This window comes from Phalacrocorax aristotelis, chromosome 4 (genome assembly GCF_949628215.1).
Source record: "Phalacrocorax aristotelis chromosome 4, bGulAri2.1, whole genome shotgun sequence".
Lineage (NCBI taxonomy): Eukaryota > Metazoa > Chordata > Aves > Suliformes > Phalacrocoracidae > Phalacrocorax > Phalacrocorax aristotelis.
The window spans coordinates 29,013,006-29,032,219 of NC_134279.1; the positions used below are offsets into that span (position 1 = coordinate 29,013,006).

At 41.5% G+C, this 19,214-nt stretch overlaps 1 protein-coding gene across 5 annotated transcripts in view; it reads left to right on the forward strand.

Annotated features, from left to right (window-relative positions):
- Positions 1-19,214, forward strand: part of EMCN (endomucin) — a 55,578-nt gene that overhangs the window by 17,121 nt on the left and 19,243 nt on the right. For all 5 annotated transcript variants that reach the window (XM_075090754.1, XM_075090753.1, XM_075090757.1 and 2 more), the window contains exons 2-6: positions 2,812-2,913; positions 3,308-3,421; positions 7,425-7,487; positions 10,384-10,512; positions 17,029-17,061. In XM_075090754.1, the coding sequence (XP_074946855.1) occupies positions 2,812-2,913; positions 3,308-3,421; positions 7,425-7,487; positions 10,384-10,512; positions 17,029-17,061 (441 nt within the window). The remainder of the gene's footprint in view (positions 1-2,811; positions 2,914-3,307; positions 3,422-7,424; positions 7,488-10,383; positions 10,513-17,028; positions 17,062-19,214) is intronic.

The window sequence follows — 19,214 nt, forward strand, 5'->3', positions numbered from 1 at the left end:
ACACTCTGAACTTGATTTTTTCAGGAAAGTCCTTGCTGCTCTCTGCCTTATATGCTTATGTAGTGTTAAATAGGTCTGGAAGGTGGCTGAAATAATATGATTCTTTCTGTGTTATTTCAGAACATGCTATTCCAACCAGTACCGTGAATACAACTGTTTCTGCATCAACACCAAAATCTGTTAAGAATTCAAATTCAGTGTTATCTGGTATTCTGAAGCTCCCATTGCCTTTTTAGCTCTCAGCTTTTCCATCTTCTGGAAGAAATTAGGTGAATTATTTCACATAAGGTGATTGTAGAGCAATGTATTTCCCTAGGTCTCATACAAAAAGTCTGTTGAGAAGAAAAGTTTGAGGGATCTTAGTAAAGAGGAGGTTAATTTGAGCAGGCTGCATTTTTTGTTTCAGGTGAAAAAGGCTGAGATTTTGTGAGTTCTTATGCTCTCAAGGAGTGGTTCAAGTGTGCTCTGATGCTAAAGAATTAGCTAAGGCTTTGGTTCAAGAGCTCGTCAGATTGAGAATAATGCGGGAAACAGCATCAGTTAAGAGACTGGGCAACAGAAAGTAGCTGATTTGAGGAGTATAGAGTGACAGAAGAGGACGTGGACTTTTATAGTAAAGAATTACACAATATATGCCAATGTTGGGCCTCAGTTAATAGGAAATCATACATGTGCATAAAGCTGTCATTTGCAAAAATGCTATTGGTAACTTCTTGAAACTATTCATGTCAAGAATCGCTTTTGGGGGTAAGGGAGTCGCACCAGTGGCCTCAGTTTAGAAAGCTGCATTCTCTCTCTCTGTAGTTCATGATTGTTTTTACTAGATCAAACTTAAAGTCCTAAAACTATGAAGACTTAACAGAGAAAATATCTGCTTCATATGGTAAAAGTCTGTTATTCTGGTCTATATCTTCCGCTGACACATTCAGTTCTTTTTATTTTGTAGCTTTGTAGTTATGAAAAATTACCACATTTCCTTCATGTGAGCTAAATATCAACTCCTCTGTTAGTCTGAATATTGAACACTGACTGCTGCATTTAATAAGTGATGAGAAAAGAAAGCTTGGACACAGGATTATATTTTTTTGGTAACTAGAGATACTCATAAGTCTGTTTTGAAGCTGAAATCACTGAGAGGGTAATGATGTATACACTTGTGGTGCTACTAATGGAGGTGAATAAGATGCAGCCAAGTGAAGTATGCATATGTTACGATTATTACAACAGAAGAATTAGCCCCTTTCAAATTGTGTTGCAGTTCTTTTATGTTTCAAAAACCCTGATGTTCATGTCTGTTTAAAAGACATTTAATAAGGGCCCAACACCTCACAGTGAATGAGCTCTTCAAATGTTTCACTGCAATTTCTCTTGCAGCTTTTTGTCACAGAAGGGAAAGCAGTATTGTTATTTATGCCTATGAGAAAAGCATCAGAAGCCCACTATGAGATCAAAGCATTTATGGGTGTGGGAGCAAGCTTCCAAGGAGGTCCATTCTTTAAGGCACTGCTATTCTGGGTGAACAGCCAGCAAACTGAAAGCGGAGGAAGGGAGTATAAGTCGTATTTTGAAAGTTCTGGTCTGAACATTGCATTTAGAAGTGCTCAAGTCATATGAGGGAAAATGACATGTCATGTCATGATTTGTTCCTATTCTATCATGTTTCCTATCCATTAAAAATGTTAGAAGAGGCAGTAGAACGCATGTTTGGTTGTTGTCAGGAATTGAAATGAGCCTCTGTAGCTGATAGTAGCACTTCATGTTTGTATTGGATTACAGAATTTAAAACTAGGCTCTTAAAATGATTGGTTATGGGCTTGTTTAGCCCAGATCCCTCTGCAGCAATTTGGCCAGTCTGTTCCCTTGAGCATGTGCCAGGGACACATAGGACCTGCAGTATGCCATCCATGCACAGCATGACATGCTGATTTAAAACTTGCTATTGCCTTAGTGATGTTTGGGCAACTTGGCTCCCCTCTTTCCATACCAGCAGCAGCTGGAAGTGATCCCTGCTGCCTGAGGGAGCCCTTTCCCCTCCCCTCAGCCTCCAAATCTCACCCCTCTGGAGAGAACTACCAGGAGCAACCCTACAAAGGAAACCAAGTTCATCTTGGGGAATATCACTTATTCATCTCATCCAAGATGTCCTAAGCTTTGCTGCACACCTCAGAGTACTTGCCAGGTGTACTTTTTTACCCAGAAATCTGGGTGCAGAGGAAGAGGGTCTGGTAAAGCTAGCCAGAGAAGACGACTCAACCGAAGCTCGAGGTGGACAGCAGGGAGGAGTTAAAAATTGCACAAAGATTTATTAGAGTCTTTTCTCCTTCAGTTCTTTACCTGTAATATATAAGCTGTGTGTCACTCTCACTTCTTTCTGGAGAGTTTACATCCCTCCTCCGATTAAACAGGTATGCAGCAAAGTGCTAGTCAGCAGTCCAGTCCAGCAGCACAGTGAACACATCCATCCACGCCAGGCTTCTTTTTACTTACCTCGTCCCTTGGTAGTCATGCCAAACACCTCTGTATAACTCCCAAAGAGCACACGCCTCTTCCTTGTGGGATGACTGGAAGGTACAGCTGCTAACTGTCAGTGGGCAACTTGTGGATTATCCACAGGTCAAACCTTCCCTCTGATACCAACCATATATACTTTGAATCCCCTTTAAAAGTGTGTGGGTAAGAAAGCTCTGTAAGGGCCAGACTTTAAACAGAAATTCACAACCTGTACTAGCTACCTTCTCTCACAAAGGTAATGTGCTGTTTATTTATGCATGATAAAATAAATTAATAAAGATGTGAATGTCTTTCTTGCAGTAACAGCAGCTGTGACCACATCAGCTTCACAATCAACAACACTGCAAGGGTCAGTGCTGATGACAACTGCAATCAGACCTACAAATGAATCCATCACAAGCCGTACGTGAAGGTTTCTTTGAGCTAATTGTTGATGTTGTTCCAGTGGATGTTCAGGAAATTAAGCAGCAGTACATCTTGGCTTGGGAACTTGTTTTAAAAAAGTGAACTCTCTGGTGAAATCTTGCAGGTGTGCACAGGAGCTTCCTCCTGGTGAGGCTCAAGGCAGCTCCAAGCCAGGTCTTGTAACTGCATTATCACAGGCTTCCCACCTATGGGACTGGGAGTGGCTTTCTCTGCAGTGAAGGGAGCCCTGTCCTTGTTGATCTTCAATTTAAATGAAATATTCTTTTGATAATTTAAAACTAGGCAAGCAGGGCAATAGATGTGTTTTGTGCGTGTGCATATGTGTGTATACAAAACTGAGGAAATTATTTTAATGTCGTTCCTTTACTAGACTCCACATCGCCTGCACCTCATACTACACAACAAATAACACAAGGTACAACAACGCAAACACCAGTAAAAGTGACCACTACAGCAGCAGATAAAGATGGCATCACAACAAACAGTAAGTGATTAATTTCTTTGAGAGATTTCTGATTTATTGTGTGCTACATTTCCGTAAAAGAGTGTGGAACAATAAAAGGAGGTCCAAAAGAGTAGTTTGGGTTATGAAGGAGGTCTGGGGAACCAGAGCTATTCATCCTACTGTATTATATATCTTTAATGAATCTTGCCCTAGAATCTTACACAAGGAATATTGTATCTTTAGTTTGTAGTGGAGCTTATCTGAAGACATTACACAGGATTTGAATCTCCCTGTAATTGGGAGAGACATATTTGGAAGGGTTTTCATTTTTTATTTTCTTCTGTGTTTTTGTTTTTAATAAGTATTTTGTCAAAAAATAAATTATTCTGTGATCAGTGGTGTCAGAACAGCCCCCTTTGCTTTTTATTTTTATATATGTTACAATGCTACAGTTAATTATGTTCTATATTATTATGAGTCACAGTACTGAAAGCAGAGAGGTGGTACTAATTGCCCTGCATCAATCTTAGGAAATACTTTTGTTCCTCATAAATCTTCAGAATAACATGTGTGTTGGCCCAGTGCATCAAGTTGGATTCTAGAAAAAGAAAATTTAAAAAAACCAAATCCCACGTATCCAGTAAGTAGTTGGATTAATTTAAACAAGTATAATAACATCCAAAAGGAGCTCAGTAAACTTAAGATTAAATTCAGCCTTCCTTTTTTTGTCTACAAACTACGCTGTAAATACTTGCTTCAGTCTTTTGCTGAACTGAAGCTTTGAAATACTTAAATTTTTATACTCAATTAACTAAAAAAAATTAAAACCAAATACTCTAGATATTTAACTCGGCAGTCAGTGGTACACCAATGCTCCCAGAGTTGATATTTAGAGCGTACTGAACTGTGACAAATTACTAGAACTTGACTTCTCTTCCCTTGGTTTCCTTGCCTAAAAAGGGACTCCTGTAAAATGGCCTGCGCGCTTTCTGTGTGCAAATTCTCCTTTAAAGCTGCACCTCATTGACCTGAGCCTGCTAAGCTGCCTGGAGAGCAATTACCCTTTCACTTAGTGGTTACTTCTTCTATGATGCAGCTTCCCCTCTGTGCTTGGTGTAGGGAATAGTCTGATTGTTGTCCTGAAGTCTTTTGTGTGTTGGCTTGGCTTTTCAATGCCACTGTCAGTGAGTCACAGCATAGTCTGGTTGATGCACAAGTTGCTGAAGTGATACCAAAAACCACAAAGAAACTTTTTAAGCTTGCATTTGTGACCCTGTGGCCCTGTCAAAAGCCTGCGACCACATCACAGATGTGAATCTTAGTCCTTCCGGTTTGGCGGAGGTTCCTGGCTTGTGGGCACTGGAGAAGCACAGCCACCTGGAAATAAACCTTGGTGACAGGTAGAGCTCCCAGCAGGGAAAGGAAAGCTAACAAGGAAAGGCACACCTGCCTGTGCAGCTTAGCTCTGGCCACTACTCTGCACTGGTGGCCTGAAAAGCTGGTGCTGGAGGTACGATGGTGCTGGGCATGAAGTTTTCACTAAAGTGCCTCCTTTCTGTTGCTCATGTGTTCTCTTCCCACCAGCTACAGTTCAGTCTCTAGTTTGTTTTTTAAAATCTTCATTTAAGCAAAAAAAAAAAACAAAAATCTTGTGATAAAAATGATTGATGAATGAACCTAAAAACATGCCTTACCTGCCTCTCACTCCCCGTTGTAAACAGGAAAATTAAAGAAGACATTGGGAACTGACCTGCATTAAAAGACCTTATAATTTCTTTCAATGCTAAGAAGTATTTGGAAAATCTGTGTGTGAAAACCAATTTTAGTGTGTTAGAAGACAAAATTCTGGTCTATGTTTCAAGAAAGTAATAGCCTTGGCTTCAACACAAAGGGGTGGGAGGGGACTCAAGGCCAGGATTGCTTTGGGACAGAGCCCAGGGGCTGTGCAGATGTATGTCCAGTCCTTGTAGAAAACCCACAGACCCCTTGACCGCTGTCTGGCTGCTGGCTACAGCCATCTCTGTTTCCACCCCATGTGTTCGCATGGCGAGGTGCCATTGGATTCACTGCACCCTCCCAGCCCCTGAGGGCATCCCCAGCAGCAGTGCAGGGCTGCAGGAGTCACGCTTCCTGAAGCGAGCACAGGTGTAGCAAGACTTCTGCTGTGAAAACAGACAGGAGATGAAAGTTGTCTACTCTTTCTTTTTCTTTTTCACTAGCACTCCCTTCTCCCCTTTTTTGGGCTGGCCGTATGGGACAGAGGCAGAAATTGGTAGTGCCTTTATGACACATCAAAATTTACCTTTGCTACACCTGATTCTTAATAAAAAGCAGGTGCCTCTGTTGCTTTGTAATAGAGGCCATCGCTTTCTCTGCTTCAAATCGCTGCTAAAAGCTTCAGCAAATGATCACATTCACACAGCAGAGATTTGACAGGGCTTCCTGTCCCCACTGCAATTTCTGTGGCTGCTGTCACCTTTTATTATAAACGCAGGAAAAGCCCCCAGTGCTCCACACGCTATGAAATCATGCAAATGACTTTGTCTCTTTTTTCTTTTTTTTTTTTTTGTCTTCAGTATTCTTTTCCTCTGCAGGCCATAAGTACAATCTCTCCCTCTTTGCCCTCCTGCCCTGTTTATTATATTGGAAGCCAGCAATTACACTTGTCTCCTTTACCTTCTTATTTATTAATATAAGGGTTCAAATCCAATAGCTCACATTCAGTCAAAAGAGTGACCTCACTTGTGCAGTCGAGGCCCCCAAACAAGAATTTGTATGGTGCCATACTACAGCATGTTATATCTGCAATCAGGATTTCATATCCTGGGATACTTGGAGTTATCAAAGAGAATATGAAATGAAATACAACACAAGATTATGTTCTTCCTCCCTTAGATACGGAGCAAGCATCTTATGCAAGGTCATTGCTCAAGGTACTAAATTACAAGTAAGAGTGAATTTTTGGCGGTTGTGTTTCTAATTCATCTCATGCCACTGTCCTGGATGAGATACATTATGGTGCAATGAAATATTAAATATTACAAAGTGAGAGAAGGAAAGATTGGAGGTGATACTTTTTCTCTTTTTATCAAACTACTTGTAATTAAGAAGGAAGCTTTACTTCTGTAAAACTACGAGAAAAGGATCATGGTAACATATATTGCTAAGTTGTCCTCAGTTAATTACCACATGCTATAGGTAAATACTGAGTATAGTTGGCTGCTGAGACATGTTAGGCAGAGAGATGTTTTAAAACATATATTTTGAAGTACTTGGGGTTTTTTGCTTACCAGAAAGTGTAAAGCTGGCAGACAGCAGATGCGATCAGCTATAGGTGTAAACATTGAAAATGAGATCTGATTGGTTACCACTCTAGGCACTTCCCATTCCTCTGAACCAGTGTGAAGTTGCATTGGTTTTGCTACACTGAGATTTTTCAAAGCTTTCATGAACGCATTTGTTAATGCAAATGGTTTCTCAGGCTATTGATTACAGGGGTGAGACTTATATGTGTGTTTATGCTAAAGATACGAGCTCAAGGAAGAAGGTTTAGTCTTCTACCTTACAAAGCCCTCATGCTGACATTTTAACATGGTTTGGGTGCAGTTCCTTTTGCCCTGTATAGGTGTTTCCTTGATTCACTGATTGGCCAAATATGGCTTTAACACATGTACAGATATCTATATTCTTTGCAGTGCATAGAGTATATGAAGAGAATTTGATGCTTACTTGAAGCACCTTATGATTGCAAAGCTAGTTAGGTAATAGCCTGCTGTAAATGAAATTTAAAGTACTGTTGGGAAATGCCAAAATTATGTGGACTATACATTGGTTAAGCAGAAAATCATGCTAAAAACAAGTGAGGATTCATGTTGAATTTAAGCTGGTTAAAGAAAACAAGGGGGTTTCAGAGCACAAAGAGTAAGGAAATACCTGAGGCTCAGACAGAAGCTTTGCAGAGCAGCTTCAGGTTTCCCGTTGTTGATTATGCCTTTGACAAATATGTATTAACACACTGTCATTTATCTTATCAAAATATCAGCAGGGAAAGATGTATCACCACCAGGGAGTTCTACTGCTTCAGCAATCGGCCCCATTCGGACAGGTATTTTACAATTTTTACTGCTTTACCATTTTTATTCGTAATCAGCTGTTGACATCAAACCATTAACCAATGATGTGAGTGCTTTTGCAGCAGCAGCAGCAGCCACCCTCCTCTGCTGTGCTGCTTTTCTGCGAGCCCGGGCCTCCCCCTGCCAGGCAGGCAGAAATCTTTGCTGCAGCTGGCTGAGCCGAAGCGTGATGAATTACTGCAGCGATGTGTCAGTGGGGACAGCAGAACTGAGTCACAGTGTGCCCGTGCAGAGTCCCCCGCCTGTTCCCGCGCAGAGCACGGGCACCGCAGTAAGGACTTGCACTGTCTCCTCCTGTTGAGATCAAATTCAACCTTGCATAGATATGAGTTATGGGATTTACCAGAAAGGCAGATTTCTAGCAGGCATACTGTGCTGTCAGTGCTGCCGTCGCATACGTGAGCAGTGGCTGGATATGGATGCTTCTGTTCCCATAGGCTTTTGGCACAGAAGCTATTAAATCTGCTTAATGTGTTGATGGTAGAGCCTCTGCTGCGTATTAGGCATAAGGCTTGGATGCTGCATAAAAGACACTTCAAAGCCACAAGTCAGCAGAGAATTAGATTGCTAGGATTTAATCTTACAACAGTACAGTGGAATTAAGGGAACCGTCCCTGCCAGGTTGTGGTTTTCATCTTGGAAGTGGTGAAAACTGGCACAGACTCGTGCACCGTAACACATCTATTTCACCCCAACACCAGGAGAAAGGAACCTGTTCTGCAGTCTGCCGAAATAAATGCAACAAGCTTCATGCCAAGCCCTAGGTAAAGGTGTGAGTCATACCTGGTGCTACCCAAGTCACAGGAAGAATCTCACCCAGACTGAATTAAAAAAATAATTAGTGGAAATGCTATCATCCCTCCCCTCCGGATCCCCTGCCGAGGCATATCCAGCGCACAGCCCGCGTTCCCAGGAACAATCTGTTCTCACAGCTCCCAAACACGAGAGGAGCACCCGGGGCTGGGCTGCTGCCAGGACTGATAGGACACCTGGAACGTGTGATCCCCATGGGAAAACATCTCTCTCTGGGGTTACAAGGCAACTGGCTGCCTCCCTCCTCATCTCTCCCACACACCTGATCGTTTTGCAGTGTTCACAAAGCATATTTGTGTTTGAATGTCTCTGCACATGAAGGCTTACTGTTATTTTGCCTTATTTTTCATTCTCCCATGCAAACTTTTACTAAATTATGATAAGGGAGCCACAAGACGGTTGCTGTTACTATTACAAGCTCATCCACTTTAAAGGAATAGGGAGGTTCTTTTGGTTTTTTGCTTTTTTAAATTGATCTCAGATTGAAATTCAGCATTTAAAATTTTAGTCTGAAGCAACAACAGTAAGAACCAAAAGTTGAAAAGGTTTGCTTTTAAAGATTCTTTCAAGGCTTCTATGATGAGAATGCAGTAGTTATTAAAGTTCTCAGATCCTTGCATTATACCATAGTAAAAATTAAGTAGAAGGGCTTTTTACATGCATCTCTACTGCATTAGGCTTTCATATTGAAGGGGTTCAATGCTGAAGTTTCTGGAGGGAGCAGACTGTGAAATTATGCTTCTCATCAATAGAATCGCAGTGAAAGTTTTAGACATTTGAGCTTGTTTTGCATAATTTTCAGTACAGTTTCCTTCCACACCTAAACCTTCAAAGAACCCATCCCTGGCTGCCCAGATCCCCTCAGTTTCCAAAGCTGTATGAAGCCCTTGACTCCAGCAGCTCCAGCTCACTTACTCTTAGCTCATTGATTTTTTGATGCTTGCCTCTCCATGGTGTTGCACTCAATAAACAAGAGGGGAAGAGGAAGACCAAGCTAAAGGTCTGTGGTGGTAGAATAGGGACCTTTGGGTGTTGGGTGGTATTTTCCCTGAGAAAAGGTTTTTTTGAGGCACCAAACTGGTTATTAGGGTTTCTGAATAAAGCACGCGATGAAGCATTCTCACATATTGCATGTGCATGATGTTGCACTCATTTGACTTAAATATGTCTTAAAGTTGTTTTAGTTCCAGTGCTTGAATTTCATAAGAAGAGGCACCAAAAACAGTTTACAGCTCAGTCGCATCTCTGATTTATATCAGAAAGGAAGTATAAGGTTACTCTTGGTCACCCCTATGTTTTATTCAGTAGGCACTGTCTTGCCTGTTATGCCAAGGTTTAAGCATAGACATAGGAATTATCAGCTGTGCTGGAACAACTTCAATTCTTTCTTGTTGTCATTCGGTGACCTTCAGTTCGATGGTGCAGGGCACTGCCTGAGCCCATGGTCTTGGACTCACCTTAGGCTGAAAATCTTGTGACACAGATGGCCTTGACCTTCTGTTGACTGTGTAAAAGCAGAAATAAGACACTAATTTTTTCATACATTAGTTTTCAGGGATATATTATTTCCTAGGTCTTAACAGCACAGAATGAAATAATTAACTTTGCGCTTAATTATAATTCCCAAAACTTTTTACGATATCATGTTATGTGACATTGTAGCTGAAGTTTGCTTTTTATAATTATCTATTTATTTTTAAATGAAGGTTAAAGATAGAGGGCAGTAAGTGAGCTTCTCTCTTCTGTTTGTGTTGCTTTTGGTGCAAGACTGTCTAGCTATTCCAGGCTCCCAAGTCAGAGCTCTAGGTTGTCTTCTGGCACAGATGTGAGGCTGTTTCTCATGTGAGGATGTGCTTTAAAGATGCCTCAGCTATGCCAGAAGTAACAACTCCATAGAGATGGTTCATTACTTGACAAGCAGTTACCAGAAGCTGTAGTGCTTTCTGTCCTTAAGTCTCTTCTATGATGGTGGGAGCATTTGTCTGAGGGATGGTCCAGGATCTCGGACAATGCTTGTACAGATGTACCTTACCTGAACATCTGTCTCATTTCCAGCTACACAAGCAAGTGGAACACAATTGGCACAAAATGAGAGTTTGGATGCTTCATCTACTACAGGATGGTCGTCATCGTCTTTTTCCACAACCTCTCTACAAAACACCACTTCTGCTCCTGGAACCTCAGGTAAGTCTTGAAAACATACACTCTATTTTCCTATAAACAGTTGAAAAGGCGTAAATAACTTTTAATCTCTTCTTAATTTGTTGTGCACTGTCCTGGAATGAGGGCCACCTCCTTATTCATGCAGGGTACACTGTGTCCATGTCATCTAGCCATGAAGTTATGATGAGTGATGAGTGAACTTCAAAACATTCAGTTGGGATACTCAATGTCATAACAGGAGGATATAAATTGCAAAAGATAATAGCAATCCTTATATATGCTGTATGTGGTCATTATGTAGCATTGACTGCCAGAGGAGGTCATCAAGATAAATTCTCTGGCTGCAAAGCAAAGGAGACAAAGGAGAAAACAGCTATAATTTTTACAACGGTTAATAAATCTGGAGGGCAAGTTAATGCATATTACCAATTAAATGGCATTGTTCAAAGTACAATATGGTCACATGCAGGGTCAAAAAGATATTAATCCTTCCCAACTCCAGCCTAGTTTTATTGGTTTTTTGGGTGTGTTTTGGTGTATTTATCCACCAAGAAACACTGCGGTGAATGTAGAAGCCAGATCATATGAGTGATCATTTATTATGCTTTCTAGCTTGCTTAACTTTCCTAGATTTTGAAGAACCACTTGTTCAGGTTTTCCTAAGGTCTCTCGAGCCTTTACTTCACTCAATACTGGCTTTCGGCTACATGTATGTAAATCCAATAAGGACACTGACTTTGTTCATGTATCCCAGTTATTATTAATCTTTAACATCCCCCAAGGGATACAAGACTTTACAACCTCTGGATTGTGTTTGTGAGAGATAAGCATGTGTGTGTAGTGTGATTTATTTTTTTTTCCTCACAGAGGATAGGATTGGATAGAAAAGCGGAGTAATATCATATGTTCAGTATGCACTGAAATGTTTAGAGGCATGCAAAAAGATATTATAAGCATTTTAAGGAAGTTGGAATTTTAAAATTTTTAATCCAAGGCCACTGATTTAGAGAGGATTCTTTGCAATTATCTCAATAAGCCTATGCCCCGTAATGCTCGTATTGTGAGCTGTAATTACTTGATTATCCTGTTAGGTTTTGTGTCTTTTGGCAGGCACGTGCATGATATGGAAACCTTACCATTGGTACACTGCAATAAAGTAGTAAATTATAATGTTTTTAATTAAAGGTTCTCACACAGGTAAATTCTCCAGGTTAAAATGAAATTGTAATACATATCTGGCTATGGATCTCATCTAGTGAATTACCTGTTATATTGTTTGCGCAATTACATGTTACATTTAAAATTTTCCCGGAAAGTTTTACGACATTCCTTGGGTCTGTTTGCAAAAGTCATCATCTTACTTAGCTCACTTTGCTGTAAAACCAATAAATCTTTTCAAGCTTGGGGACTACTCAAGATGCCAGGACTAAAATTGCCTGGCTGAGAAAGAAAGGGCCCGTCTATCCAGGGGGAGTCAGTCTAGGTGCTTGGCATGGCCAGTGCTCTGAGTTCTCGTAAAACCACCATTTCAAAATCACTTCCTCCTGCACCAGGATTTTTACGCTTGCACCCTTCCTGTCTCCTCACAGCACCAGCTCCTTGCTTCTTTCCTGCAGCTTAAATATGCAAGAAATCCCATTACTCACCCTGAGGAGTTAGGTAGCTTATCCCAAACGGGTGCACCTTTAGACCATCCTTGCTCCCTTATTCCCTGTATACGTTGAAGACTTTGAGAAAAAATATTTTGGTTCCCTCTAAACAGATTTCTTCTATGCACAATCACTCAGGTCCAAGGGAAGCCATATGCTGCACCCTAATAACTTTTAAAGCAATGCAAGTGTGAAGCCAGTTGTTTCATTCTGTGCTGATATTAGAAGAAATGCTGACTCTCTCACTGCCATCGGATTATTTCTTCCCAACTCTTTGAAATTTCACATTCAGGGTCTTCTACCGGGGCTGGATACAATTTGTTCACCAGAGCAGTGGCTGGTATGCACAATGGGGCTGGTGCTGCAGCCCATAGAGGGTAGCAGAGCTTGCGAGCTGAACGCACCCAAGCCACAGCTCCTGCATGGGAGCTCAGGGGAAGACAAATTAATGTGAAAATGATCCAAAACAGAACATTTCCATTTGTTACGCTCAACCAAATTAATTCAGCTGGCTAACCTCAATGCAAAAGAATATATTTAGTTTTGAGACCATCTTCCATTTTTTTTGAAAAATGCCATTTTGGTGAAAATTTCCTTTCTTACTGCAGAAAAAGAAAAAAAAGCACATTTTGAAGTGAAATTTCCAGTCAGCCATAGCAAAAGATCAGGGTGTGGGAGGAGTGCCACAGAGAGCTGGAGAGCAACTGAAATGAGTGGGGGAGCCTAGGAAAGATCTTGGAGAAACATCAGAGAACAGTATTGCTTATTAAAGAAGATTGAAACCACCAGCCATGAAGGAGGGGCTGCGTGGTGCTCACCCAGGCTAAAGAAGGCAATAGGGACTGTTTTTAGCAGGGAGAACAACCTGCATGCGTGCCATTGACACATACGCTTCTTTAACTTTAACTTTGGCTGTCATGTATAATATACCTCCTCCTCATTCTCCACCTCCACAGAGGATTGCTTGCTAATATTTAATTTTCTCCTTTTGTTTAATTAATGAAGAATTGGAGATTAATGGCTCAGTCAGGGTCTAAATACATATGAGAAACTGCAAGTATTGTAGCTTTTTGTTCTGTGACCTAAACAACAAAAAAATCCATGAAGCAGTATAAGCTTAAGTTCACCCAGCAGGGTGGTGAGATCAAATGATCTATTATAATAAACTGTCAGATGAATCAACCTGCTGCATCTATTGATATCTTTATTGCACTCCTCCAATTATAAATCCTACTCACTTGATTCACAGGAGGCATCTCCCTAAGAAAAATTCTTATGAGTAAGACAAGGAGAGTTTGACTTTTTCTGTACACAAACTGTGGAGGAACTCTGGATAGTGATATTAGGTAAAAATTACCCACTGTATCTTCAGCTTCTTCACAAAGACAGAGACACAAAAATCGAAGTACCTGCAGATGGAAAATATAGCAAAGCCTCAGTTAACACAGTTACAGACCTAGAGTACGGTTTGGGCAAGGAGGGTTTTTTAAAGTTCTTCATTTTGCCTTGATTTATATTGTGGTATCCTTGCTGGGTAATCAGCCAAATTTATTCATTTGTTTTGCCAGTGAACACAGTTTCACATGGCTGCCCTCCAAAAACAGAAGCAGCAAAATGCAGTGAATCCAGGCTGCTTAGATAGTAGTTGTTGATGAACACAGTGGGGAGAGGTTAGTTACTGGCCTTTTTCTCCATCTGTCAAGCTTCTAACCAGTGCTGACTGACTCAGGCAGGTATTTCCAAATCAAACCACCATCATGTGCCAAATTTTTATCCTTGTCCTCCCTACTGCACAATGAGGACCCATCACAGCTAGTGTTGCACACCTCACTTTTCATGATGAATCTGGAAATCTTCCCAGATTATTTATGCAGAGCATCTACCCCCTAACTCACAGCACCAAAGGTTGTGGTAAGCTCTGAATAGGCAGCTAGAACAACTACGGTAACTATGTTAGCAAGTGAAATGCTGCCTTGCCTTCTTTCCTTCTCTTTCTGTAGAACAGCAGTGTGTGACACCACCACCATAAAGGGCACTGGATAGTTATTTAGAAAATGCAGACTGAAAGTACCTGCTGTACCGCTCTGATAAGCACAGCTTTTTTTGTTGGCACAGCTGAGCAATCTCTGAACACAGAGTGAGCTGGCACCTTGCTTGCATACTGGTGATGGGGAGAGAGAGAGAAGGGCACGAGATTTCTCCTATACATTTTTCATGATCTAGCAGAATCTGGGTGAGATATCTTTGGGAAAGATGTTTGTAGATTTATTGTTTGTAGATGTGTGCAGTTTTTTAAAAAAAAATAAAGGCTCAGGAGGCTCCTACAGTCCTTGAAGGAAGGGCAGGGGGCTGCTGTCATGTTTCCTACATGGAATCTTTTCTGCTGTCTGGGTTCATTGAAGTGGCAAGGTCTGGCTGGGACAGCAGTGTGGGGTTTAGTTGTGCCTGTGGGTACTGACCCGCAGGTCACCCAACCCTTCCTGTTGACAGAGCCTAATGTCACGTGCATACAGCTTTGACAAACCTTAAGTATTTGGGGTGAACTTGGATACCAGTCTTGGGCTTGATAGTCTTTTTCTATTTATTTATTTACTTGCTTTAATTTGAGCCAAGATGGTTCACTACTTTTTTTTTTCAAGATAAGTTAAGGGAAAATGTATAATTATGTTATAACCTTGGGAGGTTTTCTTAGGAAAGCTCAACTCTATTCAGGCTTGGGAGACAAGGCTTGAAGTTTCATAGAGAAGCGACCTATTTGTAAGACTTGACAAGGTCTTCTGCCGTTCTGCAACAATATGGACACACAGGGCTTTACTGTTTTCTTGTTCAACCATTGCTGTGTGATCATATGGTATTTTTTCCATGGGATCCCACTCCTTATAGGCTGAAGGAAAGGCAGTATTCAGGTAACAAGCAATCATATAATATTTGGGCTCTTCCTTAATGCCAGGTATGCATCCTGCTGCACTCTGTACAGTGTGTCATTCCAAACCTTCTTTGACAGGCAAGTTATTAACTTCCTGAAAGCTTTTCCTTGGCTCTTGTCGTTAATGTTGCCCAACATGCTATAAACATTGCCTAATGAATCATCACAGAGATCCTCTCCGAGCAAGGTGACACTGTTTTTTGCAGATGGATTGATGAGATGATAAAAAGCTTAGGAAAAAAGTCTCCTCTGGATCCTAGGAAGCCAGGGTGAGATAACTGTAACCTTCAGAGTACTTAGCATTACTAATATTTAGTGTGTTCAAGAAGAGCTCTTACTTCTGACTTTTAAGTACTTGGCTTTTCAACCTGAATGTGCTTTTCATGGATGTTTGTGATTAAAATGCAGTTAAAGCTCTGTCACATAAATCACTAGCACAAGCGGTTATTTGCACCCCAGTGGCTCAAGTGATCCGTGTTTTTAATTGGGTGTAGAGAGGAGGAAAAACAAGAGCAGCCATTCTGGTTTTCAAAGAGTACATTCACAGCAGTAGAATAATGTGTCTCACTCATGTTACGGCTCTGGTGGTAGGAGCTGTCTTTGTGCAAACCATCAGTCCACAGCACAGAATGGGTAGTGAGGGCGTAAGAGTGGATTTGTACTCCCCAGGGACTCCAGTGAGAGAAGGAGTGCTACAACCCTGGGCATTCAGGGGAGAGGCTCAATGGCTGACTGGAGTTACGGCTGCCTTTATGCCGCTCCCTCTGCGATCTCCCAGCCTGGCACAGTTGGGACCCAGAGGGCGTGCTGGTGGGTCACTTCGTCCCAGGGAGCTGTTGGTCAGAATCACCACTCTCCCCACAGATGCTGTGGCAGCAGTGAACCCTGAAGAGACCAAATAAGGGGGCTTTTACAGTGCTCTCCAGCCTAGAGGAAGGTGACCAAATGCTGTGATTTATATCTCAAAATAATGAGTGACTACTGAGGGTTATGTGCCTGAGGGATTTTGGTTTTTTCCATGGTAACTCCAGTAATCCAGTGTGAGAGGCCTCACCAGACAGGCAGAGCGCCGGTCACTTGCCCGTGGCAAGAGACAGTCTGTCTTGTACAAACAGATAAATGTTTTACTGCCAGTTCACACAGGTGGATATTCTCAAAGGCATGGATGAGTTAGGTGCACAGCTGCCTTTGACTTCGGAGTAATGGCAGAAAAGATTTAAAGCAACGTAATAAAAATCACTGTGGGAGCGATGGTTGTCTGTGGCTAGCCTCCAAATGTGAAGTATTCACAGCCTCCTTAATTTCCAGGCATGCTACACTCTAGACACACAAAAGCAACAGAATACTAACAAAAAGCTAACAAAAAATTAGTGTTCTGCACCAAGAACTCGTGAAGTGGCCGGGGGAAGCTCACAGTAGTGGGCCAGTAAGCATTGTTCGCAGCACTCTGCAAGGTCCATTTCTTTTTCATTGCCAATGCCTCTTACTCCTGCTGCTCAGCAGTCTGCTAGTCAAAAGCACCAAGATAATTTATGAAGATTAATTTTTAAAGGGTTTTGTGACACTTGAAGACATGTCTCAATTAGGCATTTGAGGTTCTTTTAATAAAACACTTATTTGTCAGTTAAATGCCAACTATTCACACCCAGGCACTTATTTGGTTTTGGCAGGAGGAATTTTTTAGGAATGTATCAATTCAGGTTTTTCTTCTCTTAAGCAGAATAACAACCCAGCGTAGGCTATGCTTTGGATTATGCTCCCATCTATAAGGGATGTTTGCAGACTTTGACAGCTCAGACTTTCTGGGCTTGGGAGCAGTGTCAGCGTGTCAGTTCTGGTCAGCATTTCTTGTGGAGTTCCTGAGCACATTGAGAGAGTCTGCCAGTGTGTATGATGTGAAGACTCTGGACATCTAACCTTAAAACGGTTACTAACAAACCTGTTCCTTCTGTTTTATTGCAGACTTTCACGTGAGCACCCCGACAGAAACGACAAGTAAGAGCTCTGTGCACACTGGTGAAAAGGGCTGGCATGAGGTGGGAGGGGGGCAGCCAGAGGAAAGGAAACATTCAGGGAACAGGGAGGCTCTGAGGGAAGAATGAACCTGAAGCAAAGTACAGAGAAGCAAAGGAGTGATGCTCAACTTGTAGCAATGAGTAACTTTGCTGTGATTTCTGCTGAATGCCATGTTGGACTAGCAGATACCAAAAAGAAAACAGGGTGGGAGCCCAGAAAAAATCAGGCCTAGCATACTGCGTGATGCAATGGGAAATTGATATAAATAGAGTGTTACCAAGGAGCTTGTTCTTGTCAATAGCTCTCATTCCCCATCCTGTGGTTAGAAGCAGCAGGTCCCAGAGTAAGGCAAGAGTTTCCTGTGCTAGTGAACCTGTATTGTCCTATTTTCCTTTCTCTGGGTTTATCAGGAAACAGTCTCTTCTGCACTGGTCCCTGTAGTTCTTGCTGCTGCTGCCACCAGCAAAAGTTTGCTCCTCCTGTTACCTTGATGGATGTATTACTCCAATTGTTATTCTGATCCCAAATCAATCCATAGCTGGAAAATACCTTCCAGAGCCACTTTCCAGATCCAGAGAAAGTAGACATGATGGGCTGGCTTGTGAGAAACTTCAATGAATGAAGTGGATAACTGAGTTAAAGGTTTTAAGTCCTTAACCCATTTTATTCATTCAGTAGTGCTTCTTTTTAGCTCCTGTATTTCTGATTGGACTCAAGTAGTTAAAATGCTACTTATGTATTTGCCTTTCCTGCATTACTCACACCTTGGTCATTTAACAGAGAACTAGGAAAATAACGAGTGAATTTGGACCCTCAGTTTTTCTCCTGAGGAGATGTTGCACAAATGCAGGGATACACATTCATGTTTTTCAGTGTCATTTTATTTCTGTTGACATTTTCAGTCAGTATCTAGGGTAACTTATTTCTGTGATAATTGCCTGCTTGCCCTGTATATCATGCGGTATATCAGGTAAGGTAGTAAAAAGGGCAGTAGTATTTCCCTAGGAAATCTAAAGCAATCACATGGATTTACGAATTCAGAAGAATTATTTCAGTCACTTGATGATGGCTTACAGTTTCCATCCTTACATTATCACCCTTCAGCAGACAGGCACCACAGAGAGAGAACTCTTGCTTTAAAGAAACATAGCGATTTTTCAGAGCTAAGGGTCTCAGACAATGATTGCTTCCTACACTATAGCATTGGAAAGTCTCAGCTGTGGCTGTATTATTTAGGCACCATACGAGACCTAGTAAATGATCATTTTTCCCCAGGAGGTTCCAGTCTCTAGTCAGACAAATGAAGGGGGGGCGGGGAAGGAAACAGAGTAGCTAATCAATCTGCCCAAGATTCACACAGCTACACAACAGCAGAACAAAAATGAAAACACACCTATCTCAAATCTTCCTTTTGCACTATCAGAAAATCCACATAAATTTTTAAGTAGGACCATGTGGCTCCTAGTTACCAGGAAAAGCCAGTATACTGGCACATCCAGCAAACCTGTGGAGAAACTGGCCCCACGCTGTTGCCTCCTTTACTCTTCTTACATCAGGAGAAAACGTACTCTTACGTATCCAAACAGACCAGTATGTTGTGAGAATGGGAATATGGGCAGAAGAATAGTTGAGAAAAAATGATCACCAAAATGTTTATCAGTAGTGGGCCTGAGTTTTTAAAATCAGTGCAGCAAGGAACCCCTACAGGGTTGGGATGAATAAAACTTGTTTGTTACTCTAATTCAGCAAACTAGAATTACATGTTCTGCCTATACAAAAAAGTAAAAAAAAAAAAAAATCCATCTGTAAAAAAGATGGACCTGTCATTCAGAGACTCAGCAGAACAAAATCGTATGCTAGCCCTCAAAATGGCCCTAGGAAACTGGTTTTAACGACCCAGCTAATTTTGTAGTTTCTACCCATCGAGTTGAGCCCTCTTCTGTGCATCTCTACAGTGTATGGGGTACGAATGGGTACCTGAGCAATGGATCAGAGCCTGTAACAGAGCCTCAGTGGCTGCTACTATGTCTGCACTACGTCTAGGCACAGCTAGACTCTCTACTAGGCCCCCTGCTTAACAGACCACCTTTCCCAGGCACCTCTATTCAAGAGCCATTTCTGATATTTAAATG